Source organism: Mus caroli, unplaced genomic scaffold (assembly GCF_978045245.1).
Source record: "Mus caroli unplaced genomic scaffold, Mus_caroli_1 scaffold_8, whole genome shotgun sequence".
NCBI classification, from domain to species: domain Eukaryota; kingdom Metazoa; phylum Chordata; class Mammalia; order Rodentia; family Muridae; genus Mus; species Mus caroli.
Window position 1 is genome coordinate 125000441 of NW_028227263.1, and position 20616 is coordinate 125021056.

The following is a 20616-nucleotide window of genomic DNA, read 5'->3' on the forward strand; positions in this document are numbered from 1 at the left end:
TCCAGTAATCTCAGTACTGGGGAGGTGGAGGCAGGAGGCTCAGGAGTTCAAGGATGCATAGGGTGTTGGAGACGAGCTTGGGCCACTCGAGGTTTTGTCATGCATGCACTGACAAAGCCAAGTCTAGCAAACCGATCAGGGTATACTTAGGCTGTCCTTACAGTTGAGAATATCCTCTAAGCCTCCGGACTTGAAGGCCGGAACCTTCCTCTGAGCAAGTTCCACACTCTAGTCCGCCCCTTCCTTCTCTGTGGGCGAGGCCTGCCTTGCTGGGGGTGGTGGGTGTGGTAGGCGGAGTTAAAAATGCTATTTCCGGGATCCTCCTTCTACTCCCAAGGGACCACCTTTTTCTTATGATTGGCAGCATATCTACCCAATAACCACTGGAAAAAGACCGTATACCTTGGAGGTCTCCCTACACGTGTTAGTAACGCCTCTTCCAAATAGACCAATTGTAAACTTCGGAAGGCGGGTTCTCCCATGACGGCGGGACAGAGTGACGGGCGTCGCTTTTGACTTATGGAAACATGGCTGCCTGTAAGGCCAGACCAATCAGAAGTGAGAAGGCCGGATGTGGGCGGAGCTCAAACTTCGGCGGTTGAACCGCTCGTGAAGATCGAGTCCGTGGAGGTGAAGAGCGAATACGCGGGTGCGGGCGCGGGCTGCAGGCGCGGGCTGCAGGCGCGGGCAGTGGGGAGTCCCCAGAGCGCAGATCCTTTCACGCAGGTGGACGCCAGAACCTATGCAAGCTGGAGATTTCACGGGGTCTTTAATGCATCATGTTGCCGCTCGCAAGATACGCGGCTAGAACTTAGAGGACCCTTACCGAATACTGCACTAGAGCTTGTAAGGTAGAGTTTTATTTTATATATATTACACCCCAGGAGGTGCGGGTGTGTGTGTCCTCGAGATGCCGTAGGTTCTGAACTTGAGTTGGTTTGGAGGATGGAGGCAGGTGAAGACAGGGCAGGGTTGAGGTTCCAGGGTTGAGGGTGTGTTCCTACCCTGCGGACCAGAGGTGTTTACTGTGTGCAGGCTCTGAGCAAGTTATTTGTTGTGAAATCACTTTTAATTCTCGCCTTCTTTGCAGTGCTAGATGACAAACTTTGAATGTTAGTCAATAGTTCTACCACTGCTGCCGAGGTCGAGAACGAGTTTTATGTTTTGTTTTTGAGACAGTGTCTCACCTTTTTTCCCTGAACGCATAGAAATTATTGTGTGTTCACACAAGTGTGTGACGGGGGGTGGGGGAATTCATATCACAGGATGGGTGTGTAGTGACAGCTTTGGAATTTTGGTTCCTTTAAAAAACACAGAAGTATTATAAGAATATGTATTCGTTCTCAGTTTACTATGATTTGCTGCTTTAGCAGAAGTGTGGTTTTGCCAGCTGCAGATAATTTTTTTCCGATTGTGTGACGTTTGGAATTCTGGGAACATTTTAGAGAGCATATAAATGCTAGGGCCCCCCAAGAAGCACGTGTGCCTGTATGTGTATGTGCATGTGTGCGGGGTTGTTGGTCATTTAGGAAGGTTGGTTGTGGTTTGTTAGTAGTCACGGTCGAAGAAGAAACAAAAGGAAAGAAATTAGATTCAGGGGTTTTCCTAATTCCTCTCTCCCCTCTATCCTTGTTTCTCTCCTATCTAATGTTAGGGGATGAAACTGGGAGATAAACCCACAAAGTAGCAAGGACCAGCTACATGGCTGTGGAGGTCGGTTCTCTCCTTCCACCTTTCTGTGGGTTCTAGGGGTGAAGCTCAGCTCTTTAGGTTTACACAGCGGGAAGCTTTACCCATTGAGTCGTCTGGACAGCCCCTCTGAATGAACCCTGAAATGTCATAACGAGTCCTACAGTGGCACAGCTTTGTAATCCCAGGACTGGGGAGCTGAGGCGAAGGACTGGCAGTTTGAGATCAGTCTGTGTCACAGAATGAGCTTGAGGCTCGCTTTACCTAAAGAGGGAGACCTCGTCTCAAAACAAACCAAGAGAAGAGAGTGTGAGCTTTGGTATCTGTTTGCCCAAGTTTGAGCCCTGGCACTGACTCTGGGACCCACTACGAAAATCATTGTGGCTTTGGGCGAGTTCTTTATTCCGTTCATACCCGAATTTCATGTTCTGGGCAATCACTTTTTCTATACCACTTCACTCACTCTGTTTACCCAGATGTCTCTTTCCAGTATCCATCTCTGCTCTGAACTCCATGCTCTATCCAAACGCCAGCTCTTCTTTGCTTGGAAGTCCAGCTGACATGCAGTTGCCCCCAAATGATTCTTTGGTGTCCCTAGTCAGCCTGGCAGGCCCTTCCTCTGGTTCTTCATCACTACTTCCTTTCCCTCCCATTTAAAAAGATTGTGTGTATACACACACACACACACACACACACACACACACACACACACGGTGAGACTATCTCAAAAAACTTAGGGTGAGAATGGATGGCAAGGGATCTTGTACAGTTGGGAGAGTGTTTGCTTAGCTTGCTTGAAGCTCTGGCTTTGCTCCCTAGCTCAGTGAGAGCAGGCGTGGTGATGAGCAGCTGTAATCCCAGAGGTGGGAGGTGGAGACGGAAGGGTTAGGGGCTCAAGCTGAGCCTGGGTTCCATGAGATCCCTTTGCAAGCAAGCAAAAAAGCCAAATCCTATGTTCCTCTGTTGACCCCTCCTGCATCCTACCCGCTCTTCCCTAGGCCTCGCCTGCTCACAGGATCTCCAGATAGTTAGAGCTCTGTCCTCCTTCCTCTCCACAACCACACACCTTTGGAAACGCCTTGCTTGCGTTATCGGGACCTCGAAGGTCTCGGTGCCTTTTAAACGTAGCAAACACATGCTTTATACTGCTGTTTCCCCTTCCCCCAGATGTCTGAGTGATTTCCCCACTCTCGCCAAAGGTCTCAGTCCAGATGGGGGCTGCATGAGGCCTTGCTGGCTGCTTCTTTAGTCACCTGGCTTTGTCTCTTTCAGAGCCACCAGATCCTTTGCTTACTCCTTGGACTTCTCAGATCTCTCCACTAGTGTTGGGCTCCTGAAGAACACATAGATGTAGGAAGTTACTATGCTAGAGTTAACTGCCCTTCTTCTGGCCTCTCCATGGTGGAAGGTGGAATAGCGAGCTGGGAGGGGCTCCTTCCTGGAAATGGAGTCGACTGCGGTAATAAACTGGACACATTGTAGTGCCACCAGGAGCCTCGAAGCTGAGACTGGAGAGTGTCAGGAATGACCTTGCAGGTCTTCCTAGTGCCAAGACATTATCTTGGCATTCCTCTGTAGGTTTGCAAGCAGATCCATGCCAGGCCAAGGTACTGAAGAGATAGGAAGAGTGACAATTAGGAGAGGTTGTTTTTATTTATTTACATCTCAAGGGACGGTGAAGTGCTGTATGGCTGAGCCATGGCCCTAGTCTCTTACTTGTGGATTCTAGGCAAGCCAGCTGTCTTCTGCCGAGCCATGCTTGCAGGCTTTGGGGATAAGGTTTTCGTGGCTGGCCTCTGGGCCGTCAGCTAAGAGTGGGTGGTAAGGGGGAGTGCCAGACACCTACACATTGACTAACTCTTGCTCACGGCAGTGTACAAGGTCAGTGCCTTTGACCCTAGGCCTGGCTTTATCTTCACTTCACTTACCATAAAATGGCAAGCACCTTACCTATGGCAGACTGGGAAGTGAATGAGGATCTTTGATAAACCTGTGAGTTCCCAGCCTGCAGCACTGACCGTAAGGCATAAGCCATGCTCAGGTCAAAGCCTGAGTCAGTGCCACCAGAGCAGTAGAATTAGGATGAGGACATTGAGTTGGGAAGTGTGTTTTGGGGACTCTTGAGTGTGCTGGGGAGCTTCAGGGTACGCTGTAAAGGTCTCGATTGTGGGGTGTCCTACACTTGACTTTAGCAGAAGGCAGAGAAACCATGTTCAGTGGCTTAAAGGGCTTTTGTTGTTATGACTCCTGGGGGTCAGTGGAAGGAAGAACAGGGTGAAGATGGAGAGAGCTCAGGCCAGTTCATATTCATCCAGAGTTGGGGAGGCCAATTCAGAGTGGGGTAGAGGTCAGGCTATGTGGCACAGTGTGTGGCATTCTTGTGAGAACCCAGGAAAGCTAGAGATGGGGTAGGGGTATGTAGTGATTGGTGGACAAACAGCCTAGGGTGGGCTGGGGACAATAATTTGCCCATGGTGATGGTGGGATGTAGCGGTCTGGTGAGCCCAGTGTGGAGGGTTCGCTTCCCTACTGAAATTTTGGAGCACAGTTTGGGAGGAGGAGCCAGGGGCAGTGACCTGTAGCCCTGGGCTACATATTGAGATTCCCTTAGTGAAGGATGGTGTGGAGAGGGCTGGAGGCTGGGAGACTGTAAGCTTGTGTGAGAGCAACCTAAAGAGGCTGTGGCAGAAGTGGGTCAAGGGGTGTCCAGGTGTGTGTAGTGACGGCAAGGGTGGAGCCCCGCCTCCCCGTGATACTGATAGAAGGGGATTAGAAGAGGAGCCAGGAGAGATTTGGGGCAGGCTGGAAGTCAGCCACCAGGATGAACTTCTGGGATCTTTAGCAAGGATGGTGTGAGCAGGGAGAGGGAGAGAGTCTCAAGGGAGTGAGAGGGACTGGGCCTGAATAGTCTCAAAGGTGGGGAGGGCTGCCCAGGGGAAGGGAGGTGGGAAATGTGCCTGCCTGTGGGTTGGGGAAGAGAGGTACAGTTTGGGCAGAATTTAGGTATAATATGGGGAAATGGAACACAGGCAGAAACTGGGGCGTGTGTGGGACAGAACTTTAACTAAGTGGGCAGAATGGAAGCAGAATGAAAGGGGGCATGACAATTCAGACAGAAAGTTCAGGGTGCGGGGTTCTAGGAGAATGTAGAGCTGAAGGGTGATGGAGAGAAGCCGTGAGCTGGTTCCCCCACACCTCAAGCTGGGGAATAGAATGAAGAGGGTCAATGCAGAGGGAGCGCTGGTGTCCACCATGCACCGCAGTACAAGGGGTATGAAGTGGAGGTCTGCACAGGAGAGAGGTCCTGAGACCGAGAGAAGAGTGGGTGTTGGGAGCTGGGGCTCAGGAGGGAGCTGGCCAGAGTGTAGGCCTGGTTTGTGAAGTTCTTGCCTGGCAGCAGCTAAGGGACAGTTTCCAAGCCTCCAAGAGGTGATGGAATGGAGTGTAGGTGTGCACTGGGGAGACTGGATTTTAGGCCTGTTATTCAGAAGATGAATGTCTGGGACCTAGGTGGTGGGAGTGGTCATGGGATGCTGGGCGGGGCTGTGTAACCCAGGTATTGTAGGGTGGAGGACAAGATCAGCTTGACAATGGGGACAAGGGAGGCAGTACCTTGAGCACAGATCCCCAGGAGTTCAACCTACAATTCTCTAGTAAACTGGTATGGTGGCTGCCCTGAGCTATGTTGGCTGCCCTGAGCTGTGGTGGCAGGTGCTGCAGCTGACTGCTGAGCGGGGCTGAGGTCTCTGGGCAGGGGCAGAGATGAATACTCCACACTTCAGAACTCCTAGGAAATGGACGCATGATTGCTAGGGGCTTCCAGATTTTGTGAAGTCTTCCACTAAAAATTGTTCCAGAAACCAGAGTCCCAAGCCGTCATGGCTGCATGTGTTTTCTCCAAACTTGTTCCAAAACCAAACCAAACCAGTGAAGCCAAAGCCGCCGCTGCCGCCACCACCACCACCACCACCACCACTACTACCACTAAAAACCCAAAGTTGGAGCCTTGTGGTGTTGCTGTGTTTTGGGGATAGGGTTTCTGTTTTGGGATCTTGTTATGCAACCTAGGCTGGCCTCAAACTTTTGGCAACATTTCCTGCCTCTGTCTGAGTGCTGGGATAGCTAGCTGGTGTGCACCATCATGTAGAGCCGAGAGTCAGTTCCTGGATCTACCGATGATCTCGGGAGAATGTGCTCACTGTTCTGAGCCTCATTCCTTGTCTGAAAGATGAGTTTAAAAATGATGCCCTCCTACCAGAGCTGTTAGTGAGGGTTAAACAGGATAACAGCATATAAAGCACACAGAACTGGGTTGAGTGTGGCCATCCCAGTACTTGGGAGGCTGAATCCTAAGTTCTGAGCCAGAGTGGAACCCACTCTCCAAAGACCAAGATCGGAGAGCGCTGGCTGTCCTTCTGGAGGACCTGGTTCAGTTCCCAGCAACCACATGGCAGCCCACAACTCTCTGTAACTCCAGCTCCAGAGGCAACACTGTCTTTTGGCCTCTGTAGACACCAGGTTGCCTCTAGGTCTCTGTCTTGTCCTCATTTTCAGGACCCTGGCCATGGACCAGCCCGCTGGCCTGCAGGTGGACTACATCTTCCGGGGTGTGGAGCATGCTGTGCGGGTTGTGGTTTCTGGGCAGGTGCTGGAGCTGGAGGTGGAGGACCGGATGACAGCTGACCAGTGGCGTGGAGAGTTTGATGCCAACTGTGAGTGTGCTTGCAGGGGTGGGCTCCCCTTCCTCCCGAAGCTGAGGCTGAGCCAAGTTGTGTGTGTTCTTGCCTCTTCTGAAGCTCTTCAAGGTGGGGCAGGAGTGTGGGTCCCATTGATCTGGCCAGAGGCAGCAGGGGTGGGCAGAGCTGGAGAACTTACTTGAGCATATTGCCTTTGTGCTGGGCAAGTGGTCAGACCTCAGGAAGAACTTTTCTTTCCACTCAGTCATTGAAGACTTGACTCATAAGACGGGGAACTTTAAACAGTTCAGCATTTTCTGTAACATGCTGGAGTCGGCCCTCACCCAGGTAAGGCCAGTTTCAGGGTCAGGGAGGTTTCTGTTACCCAGAGTTTGGGTATGGGACTGTGCATGGTTACCTGATGTAGACAGGGCGCTCGGTCTTCATGCCGGGGGGGGGGGGGGGGGGCTGATTCTGGTGACAGTTACACACACACTCTCTCTCTCTCCCCCCCCCTCACACACACACACACACACACACACACACACACACACACAAACAAAAGGATGTATTGATGGGGGTGTGGCTAAAGCCTCTGGTTAGATCACCAGCACTTCGTGGTCTGCCGTGGTGGTGTATGCTTGCAATCCCAGAATTTAAGTGGTGACCAATAGAGGACTCGTACATATATATATATATATATATATATATATATATATATATATATATATGAATGCCATGAAAATGTACACCTGCAAAAGCAACAGTACTTCCAATATAAACTTTACTGCATATTGTATTTAATAGCATTAGTGTGTGTGTCATGCACGCATGCATGCAAGTGTGTGTTTGCATTCTTGTGCCACATGTGGAAGTCAGAGAACAACTTTCAATGGTCTGTCTGTCCTTCCACCTTGAAGGAGAAGGAGAAACTTGAACCAGTGTTCAAGGTTTCCCTTGCTTACTAGTGAGATGGAGGCCAGCCTGGGATGCAAGAGACCCTGTCTCAAAATGATAAGACAAGCAGTGCTGAGGGGAGCTGGGGTGATGGCAGGTAAGAGCACTTGCTGCTTTTCGGAGGACTCAGTTCCCAGCATGCACCTCAGGCAGTTCCTCTGCAGTGGTTCTGATGACCCGTCTGACCTCTAAGGGCACTTGCACTCACACATACATACCCCCTCCCAAAATTAAAAGTAAATAAATTCTAGAACCGGAAGAGAGAAGAAAAATAGATTCAGGTCCCAGGGAAATGTGCAGGAGAGAGGAAGAGCCACTCCACTGTTAGTGTTCCTGTTGAGATATTGGTGAAGGCTGGCGAGCTGGCCTAGCAGATAAAAAGGTGCTAGCTTAGCCAGCCTGGCCACCTGAGTCCCATCCCCAGGTACCACCTGGTGGAGGGACAGACAGACCACTGAAAGTTGTTCTCTGACTTCCACATGTGGCACAAGAATGCAAACACACACTTGCATGCATGCGTGCATGACACACACACTAATGCTATTAAATACAATATGCAGTAAAGTTTATATTGGAAGTACTGTTGCTTTTGCAGGTGTACATTTTCATGGCATTCATATATATGTAATATATATATATATATATATATATATATGTATATATATACACACACACATTTTTTTTTTAAAGAATTCTGAACTTTTTTTTTGAGACATTGTCTCATGTCATGTCCAGGCTGCCCTAGAACCCTTTAAGCTTACTGTGTAGCCAGGGATGACCCTGGCTTCTGTCTTCCAGTACCTGGACTACAGGTCAAGGCGGCATTGTGGCCTTGCACATGTGGTGCTGGGCTGGAGCCCAGGTTTTTGTGCAAGCTGGGCAAGCAGGCTACCAACTGAGCTCAGCCACAGTATTTGGAGAAATTGCTCAGTGGTTAAGAGAACATCCTGCGCAGGTTGGTCCCCAGCACCCACACAGGGTAGCACACTATAGTCTAAATAACAGGCAGTGACCTGCCTGATGTGCGTGCTGGGAATCGAACTCAGGTCCTCTAGAATACAGCAGAACTCTTAACCTTTGAGCCATCATCTCTCTAGTCCCCTGACTAACATTTTTCAGATAGTGGAGTGCTTGTCTACACTAACCCACGATAATGTGCACAGGTATAGCTTCTGGAAAGTTAGTTGCCAGGGGCATCAGCCACGTCATCAGGTGGCTCCTATTGGATGCCTGTCGTCTCAGCACAGGGGAGGTAGAGGCAGGAGGATGAGAAGGCCATCCTTAGCTACAAAGTGAGTTCAAGGCTAGACTGGGTAACATGTGACCCCATCTCCCCAAAACTAGAAAACACCTCAATACCAAGCCACTCCAAGCAGCACCGATGGATCCTGCACTTTGTGTGATCTGCACAACTCCATCATCTGCTTTGTCTGTGTGGGAAGCCAGTGTCCAGGAGCTAGTTACTCAGAACCAAGGGTTGGCCCCTGTCATCTGGTTTGAGTTCTCTCTTCCTGACCCCTTCTCTCTAGTTCCCCTTCCTTCCTCCCTCCCTCCCTCCCTCCCTCCCTCCCTCCCTCCCTCCCTCCCTTCCTTCCTTCCCCTCTCTCTCTCTCTCTCTCTCTCTCTCTCTCTCTCTCTCTCTCTCTCTCCATCTTTCTTTTTTTCCATCTTTGCATATTTTCTTTCCCTTCCCTTTCATTCATATCATGTAGCCCAGGCTGACCTCAGACTTGGCTGAGGATGGCCTTGAGCTCCTGATCCTCCCACCTCCATTTCCCCAGTGCTGAGAAGACAGGCGTGTGCTTCTACGCCTAGGCTTTGGCTGACTTTCTGTAAGGGGTCATTCCTCACTAGTTCTTTGTCCTCGTTAGTGGGGCTGTGCGCAGCAGGAGGGCATGTGTGGTTTCTCTTAGGAATGTGTGAGGTGCTTTGGTACTTAGGTTTTCTCCAGCGTATTCTTCCAATCATGTCTTCGTGCCTGTCCTGGGTGTTTCATGCCCACCAGCCTCCTTGTTAGGAGCTCAGGCACCCTGTGACCTGGCACAGTGTCTGGGAGGGTGGCCATGGTCCCGTGGTGGCTATGAATGTCCTTGGCATCTCCCCTCCTCCTCTCCCACAGAGCAGTGAGTCTGTCACCCTGGACCTGCTCACCTACACAGACCTAGAGTCTCTGCGCAGCCGCAAGCTGGGAGGCCGCCCAGGTGCCTTGGCCCCCAGGTCGGCCCAGCTCAACTCCAAACGCTACCTCATTCTCATCTATTCGGTGGAGTTTGACAGGTGGGCACGGGGGCGGGCTCAGGGCACAGGCTGGTGGCAGGGGTGGGAGGAGCCCCAGTGCCAGGAGGCTGGAATGATTTTACTTCACCTGCAGAGTCTGTGGGCTTTGTGTCATTTTCCTGTTGTGACTGGCTGCAGGTGACAGACTGGTCAGTACCTGTTTCCTTACTTTAGCAGTTGAACATGCCTTGTGCATGGTAGGCAAGTGCTCTGCCCATGAGCTACATCCTCAAGTGCTTTAAACATAATCATTTACCACACAGCTTAGATTCCTCTTAGGGACTCGAGAGCTTTCTGTTTGTTCTTTGTGTATTTGAAGAAGAAGGGACAGGGCTGTGCAAGTCCTCGGCAGACTTCTCACAATTGGCATAGAGCTGGTCTTGTACTGGGAAGTGAACCTCAGATCTCTGTAAGAGCAGCCAGTGCTCCTGACTGCTCCAGTCATTCTGTGCCCTTCACTTTTATTTTTAAAGAGAGAGTCTTGCTATGTAGCCCAGCCTGGCCTCAAACTCATGGCAGTTCTCCTGCCTCAGCCTCCTGAGAGCTGATATTACAGGATGGAACAAGCACACCTAGTCAGGAATGGCTCTTGAGTAGCTGGGTAACAGGGTCTGTGTGTCCTGGTGCCTGGGCTAGTGACTGGGAAGTTGGCAATCCCATAGGACCCGCATGGTGGAACCCCACCTGGAGGCATCCTGCCATTGCTGCAGCTCAGGGCTGACTTAGCTCAGGCCAACCACTGTCTCCTGGGAGAGCTAGGTCGGGTTGTGCTTGAAGATAGCTCTTCCTGTAGAGATCATGTGACAGTGCCTACCCTTCAGGCTTGACAGGACAGTCAGACAGCACTGTCCAGCTAGGTGTCCCCAGATCCTGGAGGCAGAAGCTCTGGGTCACCAGGGCTTGAATGACTTGGCACAGTGGTGTGTGGGACAAAGAACCTAGAATCAACCACTTCCCAGCACTCAGGAGGAAGAGGCATGTAGATCTCTTAAGTTCGAGGCCAGCCTGGTTTACATAGAGAGTTCTAGGACAGCCAGAGCTACACAGAGAGACCGTGTCTCAAGAACCCAAACAAGCAAAACCTTCAAAACCACAGCTCTTGGGGACCGCGAGTGCTTGTGCTCTTTGGCTCACAGACACCTGTGCTCTCAGGTGGGTGGATCTTGGCCTCTGAGATGCCACGGTTCTAATCCCCTCTCTCAGGATTCACTACCCGCTGCCCCTCCCGTACCAGGGCAAGCCTGACCCTGTGGTCCTGCAGGGCATCATCCGCTCACTGAAGGAGGAGTTGGGTCATCTTCGAGGGCTGAATGGCGGCCAGGATGCTCGGGAGACGGAGATCTGGCACCTGAGGGAGCAGTGAGTCTGGGGTGTGTGGTGGATGGGGATGTGTAGACGGGACAGGCCCTGCCCATCATCTGTTTCCTTGGGAACACTGGCTCTCTTCCTTCTCAGCTCTGCCTCTCTCTGCCTTTTGTTGGGTGCAGGGGATTCAGCAGTGATTGACAGCCCTGGCTCTGTCTTTCTGGGCCTCTAGGCCAGTGAGGGAGATGCACAGATAAAGATTCAGCATATGGAGGGCTGGGGGGGGGGCAGGGTCCCAGAGAGATTCAGAAGCAGCATCAGCATCAGCAAAGGTGATGAAAGGCAGGCTGAGCCGGGCGTTGGTGGCGCACGCCTTTAATCCCAGCACTCGGGAGGCAGAGGCAGGCGGATTTCTGAGTTCGAGGCCAGCCTGGTCTACAGAGTGAGTTCCAGGACAGCCAGGGCTACACAGAGAAACCCTGTCTCGAAAAACCAAAAAAAAAAAAAAAAAAAAAAGAAAGGCAGGCTGGAAGGGTGGCCTGAATAGCCTACACGGTGGCCTCTTGGTGTCACCTGGCTCTCTGCCTGGGCTACCTAGCCAAGTGGGAGTGGATGTTAACAATTACCACATGAACAAGTTATTGGATGGGATGAGGTGAGGAAGAGGCAGGAAGGGAGCTGGACCAGGATCCGTTAGGTCTTGAGTGGATTAAGTGTTGAGTTAGGAAGAGTGTAAAGTGTGCTAGGTAGACAAAGCAGCATATGCAGTCCTTGAGGCAGGTAAGACTATGGTGGGAACAGGAAGAGATTGCAGGCTCCTGGCATCCTTGCTGACTCCTGCTGTGTTCTATCATTTATAGGCAAGGGTTGGTCTCCACCTGGAAATGGCCAATTCTTTAAGAAGGACTAGTGACATTAAAAAAATTAAGTATGTTCTTTGTTTATCATGTGCACGATGAGTGTGTGTATGTTTTTGGGTACACATACCATGGCATGTGTGTGGAGGCAGTTTTCTCCTATATTAACATGGGTTCCCGGAGTCAAATTCAGGTTGCCAGGCAAGCATCATGGACTGGCAAGCACACTGAGCCATCTTTTTTTTTTTTTTTTTTTTTTAAGATTTATTTATTTATATATAAGTACACTGTAGCTGTCTTCAGACACTCCAGAAGAGGGAGTCAGATCTCATTACGGATGGTTGTGAGCCACCATGTGGTTGCTGGGATTTGAACTCTGGACCTTCGGAAGAGCAGTCGGATGCTCTTACCCACTGAGTCATCTCACCAGCTCCTGAGCCATCTTTTTGATCCCCCTTTTTCTTTCTTTTGAGACAAGGCCTTAGATATTCAGGACTGACCTCAAGCTCTCTGTAGTCAAGGGTGACTTTGAACTCCTGACTGGCCTGGTTTATGTGGTACTGGGGATCGAACCCAGAGCATCATGTATGTTATCTAACCAAGTCACGTTTCAGTTCCCATGCTATTCTTTGTAAGATTTATTTTATCATGTATTTGTGTCTGTGTGAGGGTTTGTGCACGTGTGTGGATCCATGGAATTCAGAAAGTGGTTATCCTCACAGCAGACATGCCCTATGAGACAGACATTGCTGTCATCACCAGGTTCCAGTTCAGAGATGTTAGGGGACTTTTGCAGGGCACACATCAAATTATATGGCCAGGCTATGTCTTGGATGAAGCCAGAATTTTGGCACTGTTAGCACATAGGTGCTAGTGCAGACTGAGTGCTGAATGCTGCCAGAGAGGAGTGACCTTCTCTTGAGGGTGGGAATACACAGGGTAGCAGGCCCCATGGGTGCTGCTGATCAGAGGTGAGGTGGAGTAAGGACACAGTGGGAGGCTGGGACCTCATCCTCCACTAGGCTGTACCAGTATGCGCCTCCCAAATTGGCCACAAGGTTATGGCCTCTACCCATCCACGGTACGGAGAGGGTACCTTGAAATCTCTGAGTTGCTGGTGTCTCCCCCTGTCCTGTCCTGACTCTGCTGGTCCCTCTTTCTCTTGGAGCCCAAGGCCTGCTACACAGACCAGGCTTACCCTGATCTGTTGGCCCTCCTCCCTCTGCTCTGAGTACCTGTGTCCCCACCTCCCCACAAGGAGCTACTCAGGAGGAAGTGGCCCCACACGGTGGTGGTCCTGGCAGAAGGCAGAAGGGCCACGCTGACAAGTACACGCTCTACAGAGGCTGGTGGAAGGAAGGGCATGCGGCGAGTGGGGATCACTGCTGTGCCTTGCTCAGTGTGTGCTCACTGTGTGTGTGTGTGTGTGTGTGTGTGTGTGTATGTATGTATACATGTATACATTACCTACTTTAAAAACAAAACTATTTTATGTGTTTGTTAGTTAGGCAAGGCTATCCCTGATTCTGCCTCCCAAGTACTGAGATTATAGGTGTCCACTGTGTTTTGCTCTTGTCTTGTTCCCCTCCTTCCATCCTTGTATGAGATAGGGTTTCTCTGTGTAGCCCTGGCTGGTCTAGAACTCACTCTGTAAACCAGGCTGGACTTGAACTCAGAGACTCACCTGTGTCTGCCTCCCAAGTGCTGTGAACAAAGGCGTGTGCCACCACATTTTGTCAGTTCTTGAGCCTGTTGGCTACACTGACGTCTATTAGGGGATGATCTAAGTCCATGATTCTTTGAGCTCTTGTTGGCTGGAGTAAAGCAGCATGCCCCTGAGGTGTGTTCCCTAAGGTGTGTCCCCTGAGGTGTGTCCCCTGAGGTGTGTTTCCCTGGAGTGATCAGTGCTGAGTCTTTCATTTTTGCTCATCTCTGACAGAACATAGAGGTGGCTCCCATTCTCCATAGCTTAAAACATTGGAGTGGTCTGCTGGGTACAGTGGCACACACCTATAATTCTAATACTGTGGATGCAGGCGATGGTTCTCTGTGAGTTCTGGTCTACAGAGAGAGTTCCAGGACAGCCAGGGCTACACAGAGGAAACCCTATCTCGAAAACCAAAATAAAACAACAGCAACAACGAAAACGACACAGTGGATGGGGTCAGCAAGATGGCTCACCCAGTAAAGGTGCTTGCCACTAAGCCTGCTGCTTTGAATTCAGTCTCTGGGCCCCACGTGGTCGAAGGGAAGAATCAATTCCCCACTCGTTGCCCTCTCTTCCACATGAATGCTCTGACACGCAGTTGTGTCTTGTGCATACACACAAATAAAGAAATGCAATAAAAATAAAACCAAATGAAAAATCACTGCAAGTGTATTCTGTCTCCCTCTGGAGGCTGGGGTCTGAAATGGTGCTCACTGGCTGCAGCGCAGGGGTCAGTGGGGCCGTCCTCCCATGGGCCCTTGGGAGAATCCCTTTCTTGCCTCTCCAACACCTGGCAGCTGCAGCTGTGCTCTGGCTTATGTCCTGGCAATCTGGTCTGAGCCTCTGAGGTCACATTCCCCTCCCCTCTTCTGTTTCTAATCTCAGGTTGTGATCTGCCCTGATAATTCAGGAGAGTCCTTTCATCTCACCGTTCATAGCAGATCTATAAAAGTCACTTTTTGCCAAATAGTGGAATGCTCACGGGTTTAGGAGAAGGCCATGGATATCTTTGGGCACTTTGGAAGGGGCGGGATCAGTGTTCACCTCATAGATGTGACCTGATACATTCATTGCAGTGGGTTTTGATTTCATGTTGGTGTTGTCTTTGGCCAGGTAGACCTGTTCATGTTGGGTTCTATATCCTTTTGGAAGGACCCCAGGAGTTTTTTGTTTAAGTTTCAGACATAGGACCCAGACATTGTGCATACTTGGTGAGTGCTCTACCACTGATCTAGCCCCTCTATGGAGGATTCTAGGCAGGGGCTCTACCACTGAGCCACGCCCCCAGTGTCTCATTCGGGGTCACTAGGTGGGTGGTCTACCACTATTTTTCCAAAATTATTTATTTATTTTATCAGGAGGTAATGTTAGCATGATTTATTTATTTATTTATTTATTTATTTATTTATTTATTTTGAGACAGGGTTTCTCTGTGTAGCCCTGGCTGTCCTGGAACTCACTCTGTAGACCAGGCTGGCCTCGAACTCAGAAATCTGCCTGCCTCTGCCTCTCAAGTGCTGGAATTAAAGGTATGCGCCACTACTGCCCAGCTTTTTTGTTTTGTTTTGGACATGATCTGTTGTTGCATTTAGATTTTTTTTTTTTTTTTACTGGAAAGAGCCAGAAGACAAGTATAGTTTTAGAAAAAGAATATACTGTCTATTCTTACTTTTTCCTTTATTTTACACCCAGTTTTCTCTGATGCAGAAAAATCATAGTTTCCAAAGAGTAAAAATTTTTTAATGAATATTTTTATCTTATGTGCGTTGGTGCTTTGCCTGCATGCCTATCTGTGTGAAGGTGTCAGATCCTCTGGAGTTACAGTACATGACAGTGAGCTGCCATGAGGGTTCTGGGAATTGCCAGGCAGTGGTGGCACGCGCCTTTAATCCCAGCACTTGGGAGGCAGAGGCAGGCGGATTTCTGAGTTTGAGGTCAGCCTGGTCTACAGAGTGAGTTCCAGGACAGCCAGAGCTATACAGAGAAACCCTGTCTTGAAAAACTGAAAAGAAAAAAGAAAAAAAGGAGGGTGCTGGGAATTGAACCCGGGTTCTCTGGAAGAACAGCCAAGGCTGTTAGTTTGTTGAGCTATCTCTCCAGCCTCAGTAACAATTCTTTCCTTCCTTCCTTCTTTTTTTTTTTTTTTTTTTAAAGATTTATTTATTTATATGAGTACACTGTAGCTGTCTTCAGACACACCAGAAGAGGGCATCAGATCCCATTCAGATGGTTGTGAGCCACCATGGGGGTAATGGGACTTGAACTCAGGACTTCTGGAAGAGCAGTCAGTGCTCTTAACCTCTGAGCCATCTCTCTAGCCCAACAATTATTTTCTTTATCCTGAACAATACCAATGCAATCACTAGTGAGACTTTGGAATAAAGGTTAGATTTCTTTGCAGCCTCTTTTGCCCTGAATCCGTGTATCCCACTTGCTAAAACCCTGTGTTCTAGTCACATCAGAATTCTGCAGTGTTATTCTTTTTTTTTTTTTTTTTTTTTTTTTTTTGGTTTTTTGAGACAGGGTTTCTCTGTGTAGCCCTGGCTGTCCTGGAACTCACTTTGTAGACCAGGCTGGCCTCGAACTCAGAAATCCGCCTGCCTCTGCCTCCCAAGTGCTGGGATTAAAGGCGTGCGCCACCACGCCCGGCGTGTTATTCTTTCTTTGAAGTACATTTGTTTCTTGGAGCCTGTTGATTGTCCCCTCCCTCCTACCCTGGTTCCTGAGGCAGGAGGATTGCTTGAAATCAGAAATTCAAGATCAGCCTGGTCAATATAACCAGAGCCTACACAAAGAATTTTCATAGTTCCAGAGTCAAAGCTGGAGCTAGGGGTGCATCCAGAGAGGCCCAGTTTTTCTGTCTGTTCCTCCCCTCTCCGCATAGGCAGCTCCTTCTCTATTTGAAAATTTTTCATTTATGTTTTTCAAAATACGAACAAACTCAGATAATTTTTAGTCCCTCCCATTTGTTTTTACAAAGAGGACTTGGTGCATACATTCTACACTGGGTAAAATAGTGAAAATCCGCACTCCTTTCTTTTCATGGAGGCACTTCACTGTGGATCCAGCGCAGGACATTCAACTAGATCTGTCCCTGGACACTTGGTTACCTTTGCTTCTTGCTACTTATAAGCAGCGGGGAAGGAAAGCCTTGTGTATGTGGTGTTTTCTTAAGGATCTTTGAGCAGGGTAGCGACCTAATCAGTTGGTTTTGGCTGACAAATAGAAAATCTGGCTGGGAAAAGCTTGGAGGTGGGAACAAGGTCAGTTGGACTAGGCTTGCGACAGGTATCTTTTACCCAGGTCACCATGTCACTAGGGTAGATGTGCCTGTATGAGGATGGATGAAAGTGAAGTGGTTTCAGCATCCTTCTTGCTTCGGAGGGAGGTGACAGGAACAGACCCCTCCCCGGGGACTGCATTCCTCTTTCCTGTGGGGGGGGGGTTCTTGGGGGATTGCCATCAGTGGAGCACCAGGGGCTCACAGAGTGTTCAGTTCCCCTCCCCCACCTCGCAGGGTGACCCGCTTGGCGTCTGAGAAGCGGGAGCTGGAGGCACAGCTGGGCCGCTCCCGAGAGGAGGCTCTGGCGGGGCGGGCAGCACGCCAGGAGGCCGAGTCGTTGCGTGGGTTGGTGAGGGGCCTAGAGCTGGAGTTACGGCAGGAGCGTGGCCTCGGGGGTCGGACTGCTGGCCGCCGCAGCCAGGATTGTCGCCGACTGGCTAAAGAGGTGAGGGGGCGGATGCGGGGAGGGGGCGCCGCAGTGGACGTCGGCCTGCTCTGGACCTCAGCGGTCCCTGTTTCCCTCCGCAGCTCGAGGAGGTGAAGGCATCGGAGCGTAATCTGCGCGCAAGGCTCAAGACACTGAACAGCGAGCTGGCCATGTACAGAAGGGGGTGAGGGGCGTGGCCTATGGGGTGGGGCAAAACGAGGGGTGGAGTGAGAAGCTGGTTTTAGGAGGTGGGCGGGGCCTGTGGAGAATTTGGTAGGTCCTGGAGGTAGGTCGGAGGTGTAGGGTGGATCCCAGAGGTAAGAATCAGGGACCTAGCTTGCTGACCTTGATTGGCATAGGGAGGGCTTCCAGGAAGGGAGCTGTAAGAGAAGGAAGACCTTGGGAAAAAGTCTGTTAGGTATTAGGACATAGGGAAGTAGCAGGTTCTGGAAAAGGACTTGGAGAAGGTGGGGTATAGAAAGGTATCTGTGAGCTGGGTGGCAATGTTTCGGGAGATAGAATGTGGGACTCAGGGTACAGAGAAGGTGGCACCAGAGTTGGATTGAGCTAGTGGATGGGAAGCTGACAGTGGACTCCGTGCTCCCAGGAGACGCACCTTGCCGCCGGTTGCAGTCAGGGAGGGCCGAGCTTCATCGTCTCGAGAGCGCTCCACATCCCGTGGTCGCGCGGTCACTCGCTCCTCATCACGGGAGAGCAGCCGTGGTGCCCGGGGTCGTGGCCGGCCAGCACACCCCTCGCCCTCACCCACAGGTCTGTGACCGACCCGTCTTGCTGTGGGGGAGATGGAGTGGTCTAGGGATGGGCGGCTATGCAAGCCAGGATGCAAGCCACCCTCCTCCCTACACTGTCTAGGTAGTCGTGCGCCCCGTTTTGACCCCACAGCCTTTGTGAAAGCCAAGGAGCAGAAGCAGAGAGAAATCAGGATGAAGTAAGTCAGCGCAAATTTCCCACCTCTGTTCTGTGCTCAGTCCTTACCGCACTTCTTCTCATCTCTCACCAAGCTGTAGATAAAGCCTTGTCTCTTCTCTGGGCTCCTACTTCTCTCCCCGCTCCACCTCCCCTCTCTGTCACCTAACTCTGCTTTCCTGTGCTCCCAATCTCCTCCCTTGGTCCTGCTGTCTCTCCTTGTCTCTGTTATCCCCGCACCCCGATTCAGCCCCCTCTTGTGGCCCTGCCCCCTCCTGACCTCATTTTGCTCTCCTAACCCCTCAGGTACATTGCTTGTTTTTCCCACCCTCACATAGCAACGTCTCCAAGTGACCTCTGGCTGGCCACCGATTCTGGCTGTAGTTGGTGCACATTCCTAGTCTTTGGTTTTCTAGGCAGCAGCAGCAGCAGCGGAACCGAATGGGCAGTGGAGGAAGCGGAGACGGTCCGTCCGTCTCATGGTCTCAGCAGACTCGGCCCGCTGCTGCTGTGACGGGCCGAGGGGATGCAGTTAACCGCTCCCGGAACCGCAGCTCCTCAGGTACCAGCCGGGAGAGGCATTGTGGCTGTGGGCGGTGGGCGGGCCATGTGGCTCCTGGGCCTCACGCCCTTCGTCTCCCCCTAGTGGACAGTTTCCGCAGCCGCTGCTCGTCAGTCAGCTCCGGCAGCGAGCTGGAGGATTTCTCCCACTCGGTTTCCAGAAGGTAATGCTTGGACTCGGGGGAAGGACGCTTTGGAAAGGGTGCCTGGGGAGAATGGAAGCAATCTTTTTTCAGGGAAATTAGGTGATGGATGTTGGAGGTCTTAAAACCACGAAGTGGGTCAGGAGGGAGGTACCAGAGATACTCTGTGGTCCTTGATTGCGTCTTTTTCTAGTCGCCGCTGCCGTGGCCGAGGGAAACCACCCAGTCCCACACCCTGGAGCAGGTCCAAGACGGTGAGGCTCATTCCCAGGCTGGGAGGGTAGTATTAAACCACAGAAGATCAATCGTCATCTGTATTCTATGATTCTCTGTCCTGGGGATACCAGTTTGTAGAGGGGACTCTAGAATGACCCTTGAAGCAGGGTGTTTGGGGGCCCTGGGCCTCGTAGGCAAAATCTTAGTGGCCACAGTACGTTGTTTTAAGTTTTGGACTGAGGATGTGGCTCAGTCGATAGAATATCCCTCTAGCTAAAGGCCCTGGGTTCCATATAAAGTGAGTATAGTGGCACTGCTAGGCTTGTCAAACCAGCACTCAGGAGGTGGAGGCAGGAGTTTTTGAAGTTTAAAATCAGCCTTAGCTACAGAGTGAGTTTGAGGCCCACCTGGTGTACATGAGATCTTATGTCAAAAGGAAAAAAGGAAAAATATTCTTGTCTCAAATGATGCCAGACCCTCAAACCTGGCTCCTCCTTCTGTCATGACTCAGGGAGTCTGGGTAGCCTCTGCCTCAGGCTTTTCTAGTTCATTGGATGGCTCTTGTGTCAGGAGGCTCTTGATATAGTGGCAACCTGCAGGTCCTCAGATTCAGAAGTCCCCGTGGGACTTGGGGGATAGGAGTGAAAGGGGGTTGCCTGACCCTTTCCTGCCTCTCTCGTCACCAGAAGTCTACCACTCAAGAACGCAGTGATCACCAGAGACATCTGGCCAGTTCTGGGGACTGGGTCCCCATTAAAGGTGAGCCCAGGTTGTCCCATATTTGTCCCTCCTGTCCCCTCCTTCTCTCACCCCAGAACCCTTTGGGGTGTTAACAAGGGGAGTTTATTTGTCCTTGCTGCACTAGCCCTTCATGGTCCCTACCCCCACCTCTGTTTTCACAGAGTACAGCTCCGACTTCCAGGGAGCTGACATGGCTGAAATCGATGCCCGCCTGAAGGCTTTGCAGGAATACATGAACCGGCTGGACACGCGGTCATGATCCTGGAGAGGTGGTATTCTGATTTCTCATTGTACCATCAGTGGGTCTGGTGTGGAGGCAGCGCCCCTCCCGTGTTCCACATCGCCAGGTGCTCCTGGAGTCTCAGTGTGTGAGGCCCTGTCTCCCACCTCTCCCAGTAATTCATTCTAGGAGAAGAGAGTGTGTATTTTGTAAATAAATATGGTTGTTCTTGGGACCCCCTAGTGTGTGATTCAAGGGTAGACCTGGAGTGGGCAGAAGTGAGGATGGAGTTGACAGTGCTAACTGTGACCTGGAGGCCAGAGGGCAGCAGTGAGCCCTGTGTCTCCAGAGGAATCCCAGCAGAGTTAGATGTGCCTGGCTGTATGGCAGGGCAGTGGGGTCTTGCAGCATGGCCCACACTGTCTGGTTCTTTTGAGCTGCTGTGGGTGACATTGGGACCTGCCTGGTATTGATTTCTGGGCTCTCACCCGAGACCTCTAGGTTCTAAGCTGTGATGTGAATTCTGAGCCAGGCCCTCTGGGGTCTTAGTTCAGCACTGGGCTGTTGGGTTTTCCTGTACCAGTGAGGATGGAGTGGTATGAGCAGGAGGAGTGGCCCGAGATATGTGG

The 20616-nt window shown here is 51.0% G+C and overlaps 1 protein-coding gene across 8 annotated transcripts; it reads left to right on the forward strand.

Annotated features, from left to right (window-relative positions):
• Positions 1 to 410: 410 nt before the first annotated feature.
• On the forward strand, positions 411 to 20593 carry Ccdc61 (coiled-coil domain containing 61). 8 transcript variants are annotated; one of them, XM_085842107.1, is made up of 14 exons: positions 414 to 851; positions 6244 to 6401; positions 6631 to 6713; positions 9442 to 9599; positions 10803 to 10958; positions 16966 to 17197; positions 17281 to 17363; positions 17787 to 17950; positions 18053 to 18128; positions 18523 to 18668; positions 18753 to 18831; positions 19004 to 19064; positions 19713 to 19785; positions 19929 to 20588. In XM_085842107.1, exons 1-14 carry the CDS (start codon positions 520 to 522, stop codon positions 20024 to 20026), a joined length of 1899 nt encoding a protein of 632 aa, XP_085698233.1. In that variant the 5' UTR covers positions 414 to 519; the 3' UTR covers positions 20027 to 20588. The 8 variants fall into 8 exon arrangements, with proteins under 8 accessions (XP_085698235.1, XP_085698234.1, XP_085698231.1 ...); XM_021167840.3 differs by having other exon boundaries at positions 16987 to 17197; positions 17281 to 17351; positions 19929 to 20587; XM_021167839.3 differs by having other exon boundaries at positions 415 to 851; positions 16987 to 17197; positions 19929 to 20586.
• The last annotated feature ends 23 nt before the right edge of the window (positions 20594 to 20616 follow it).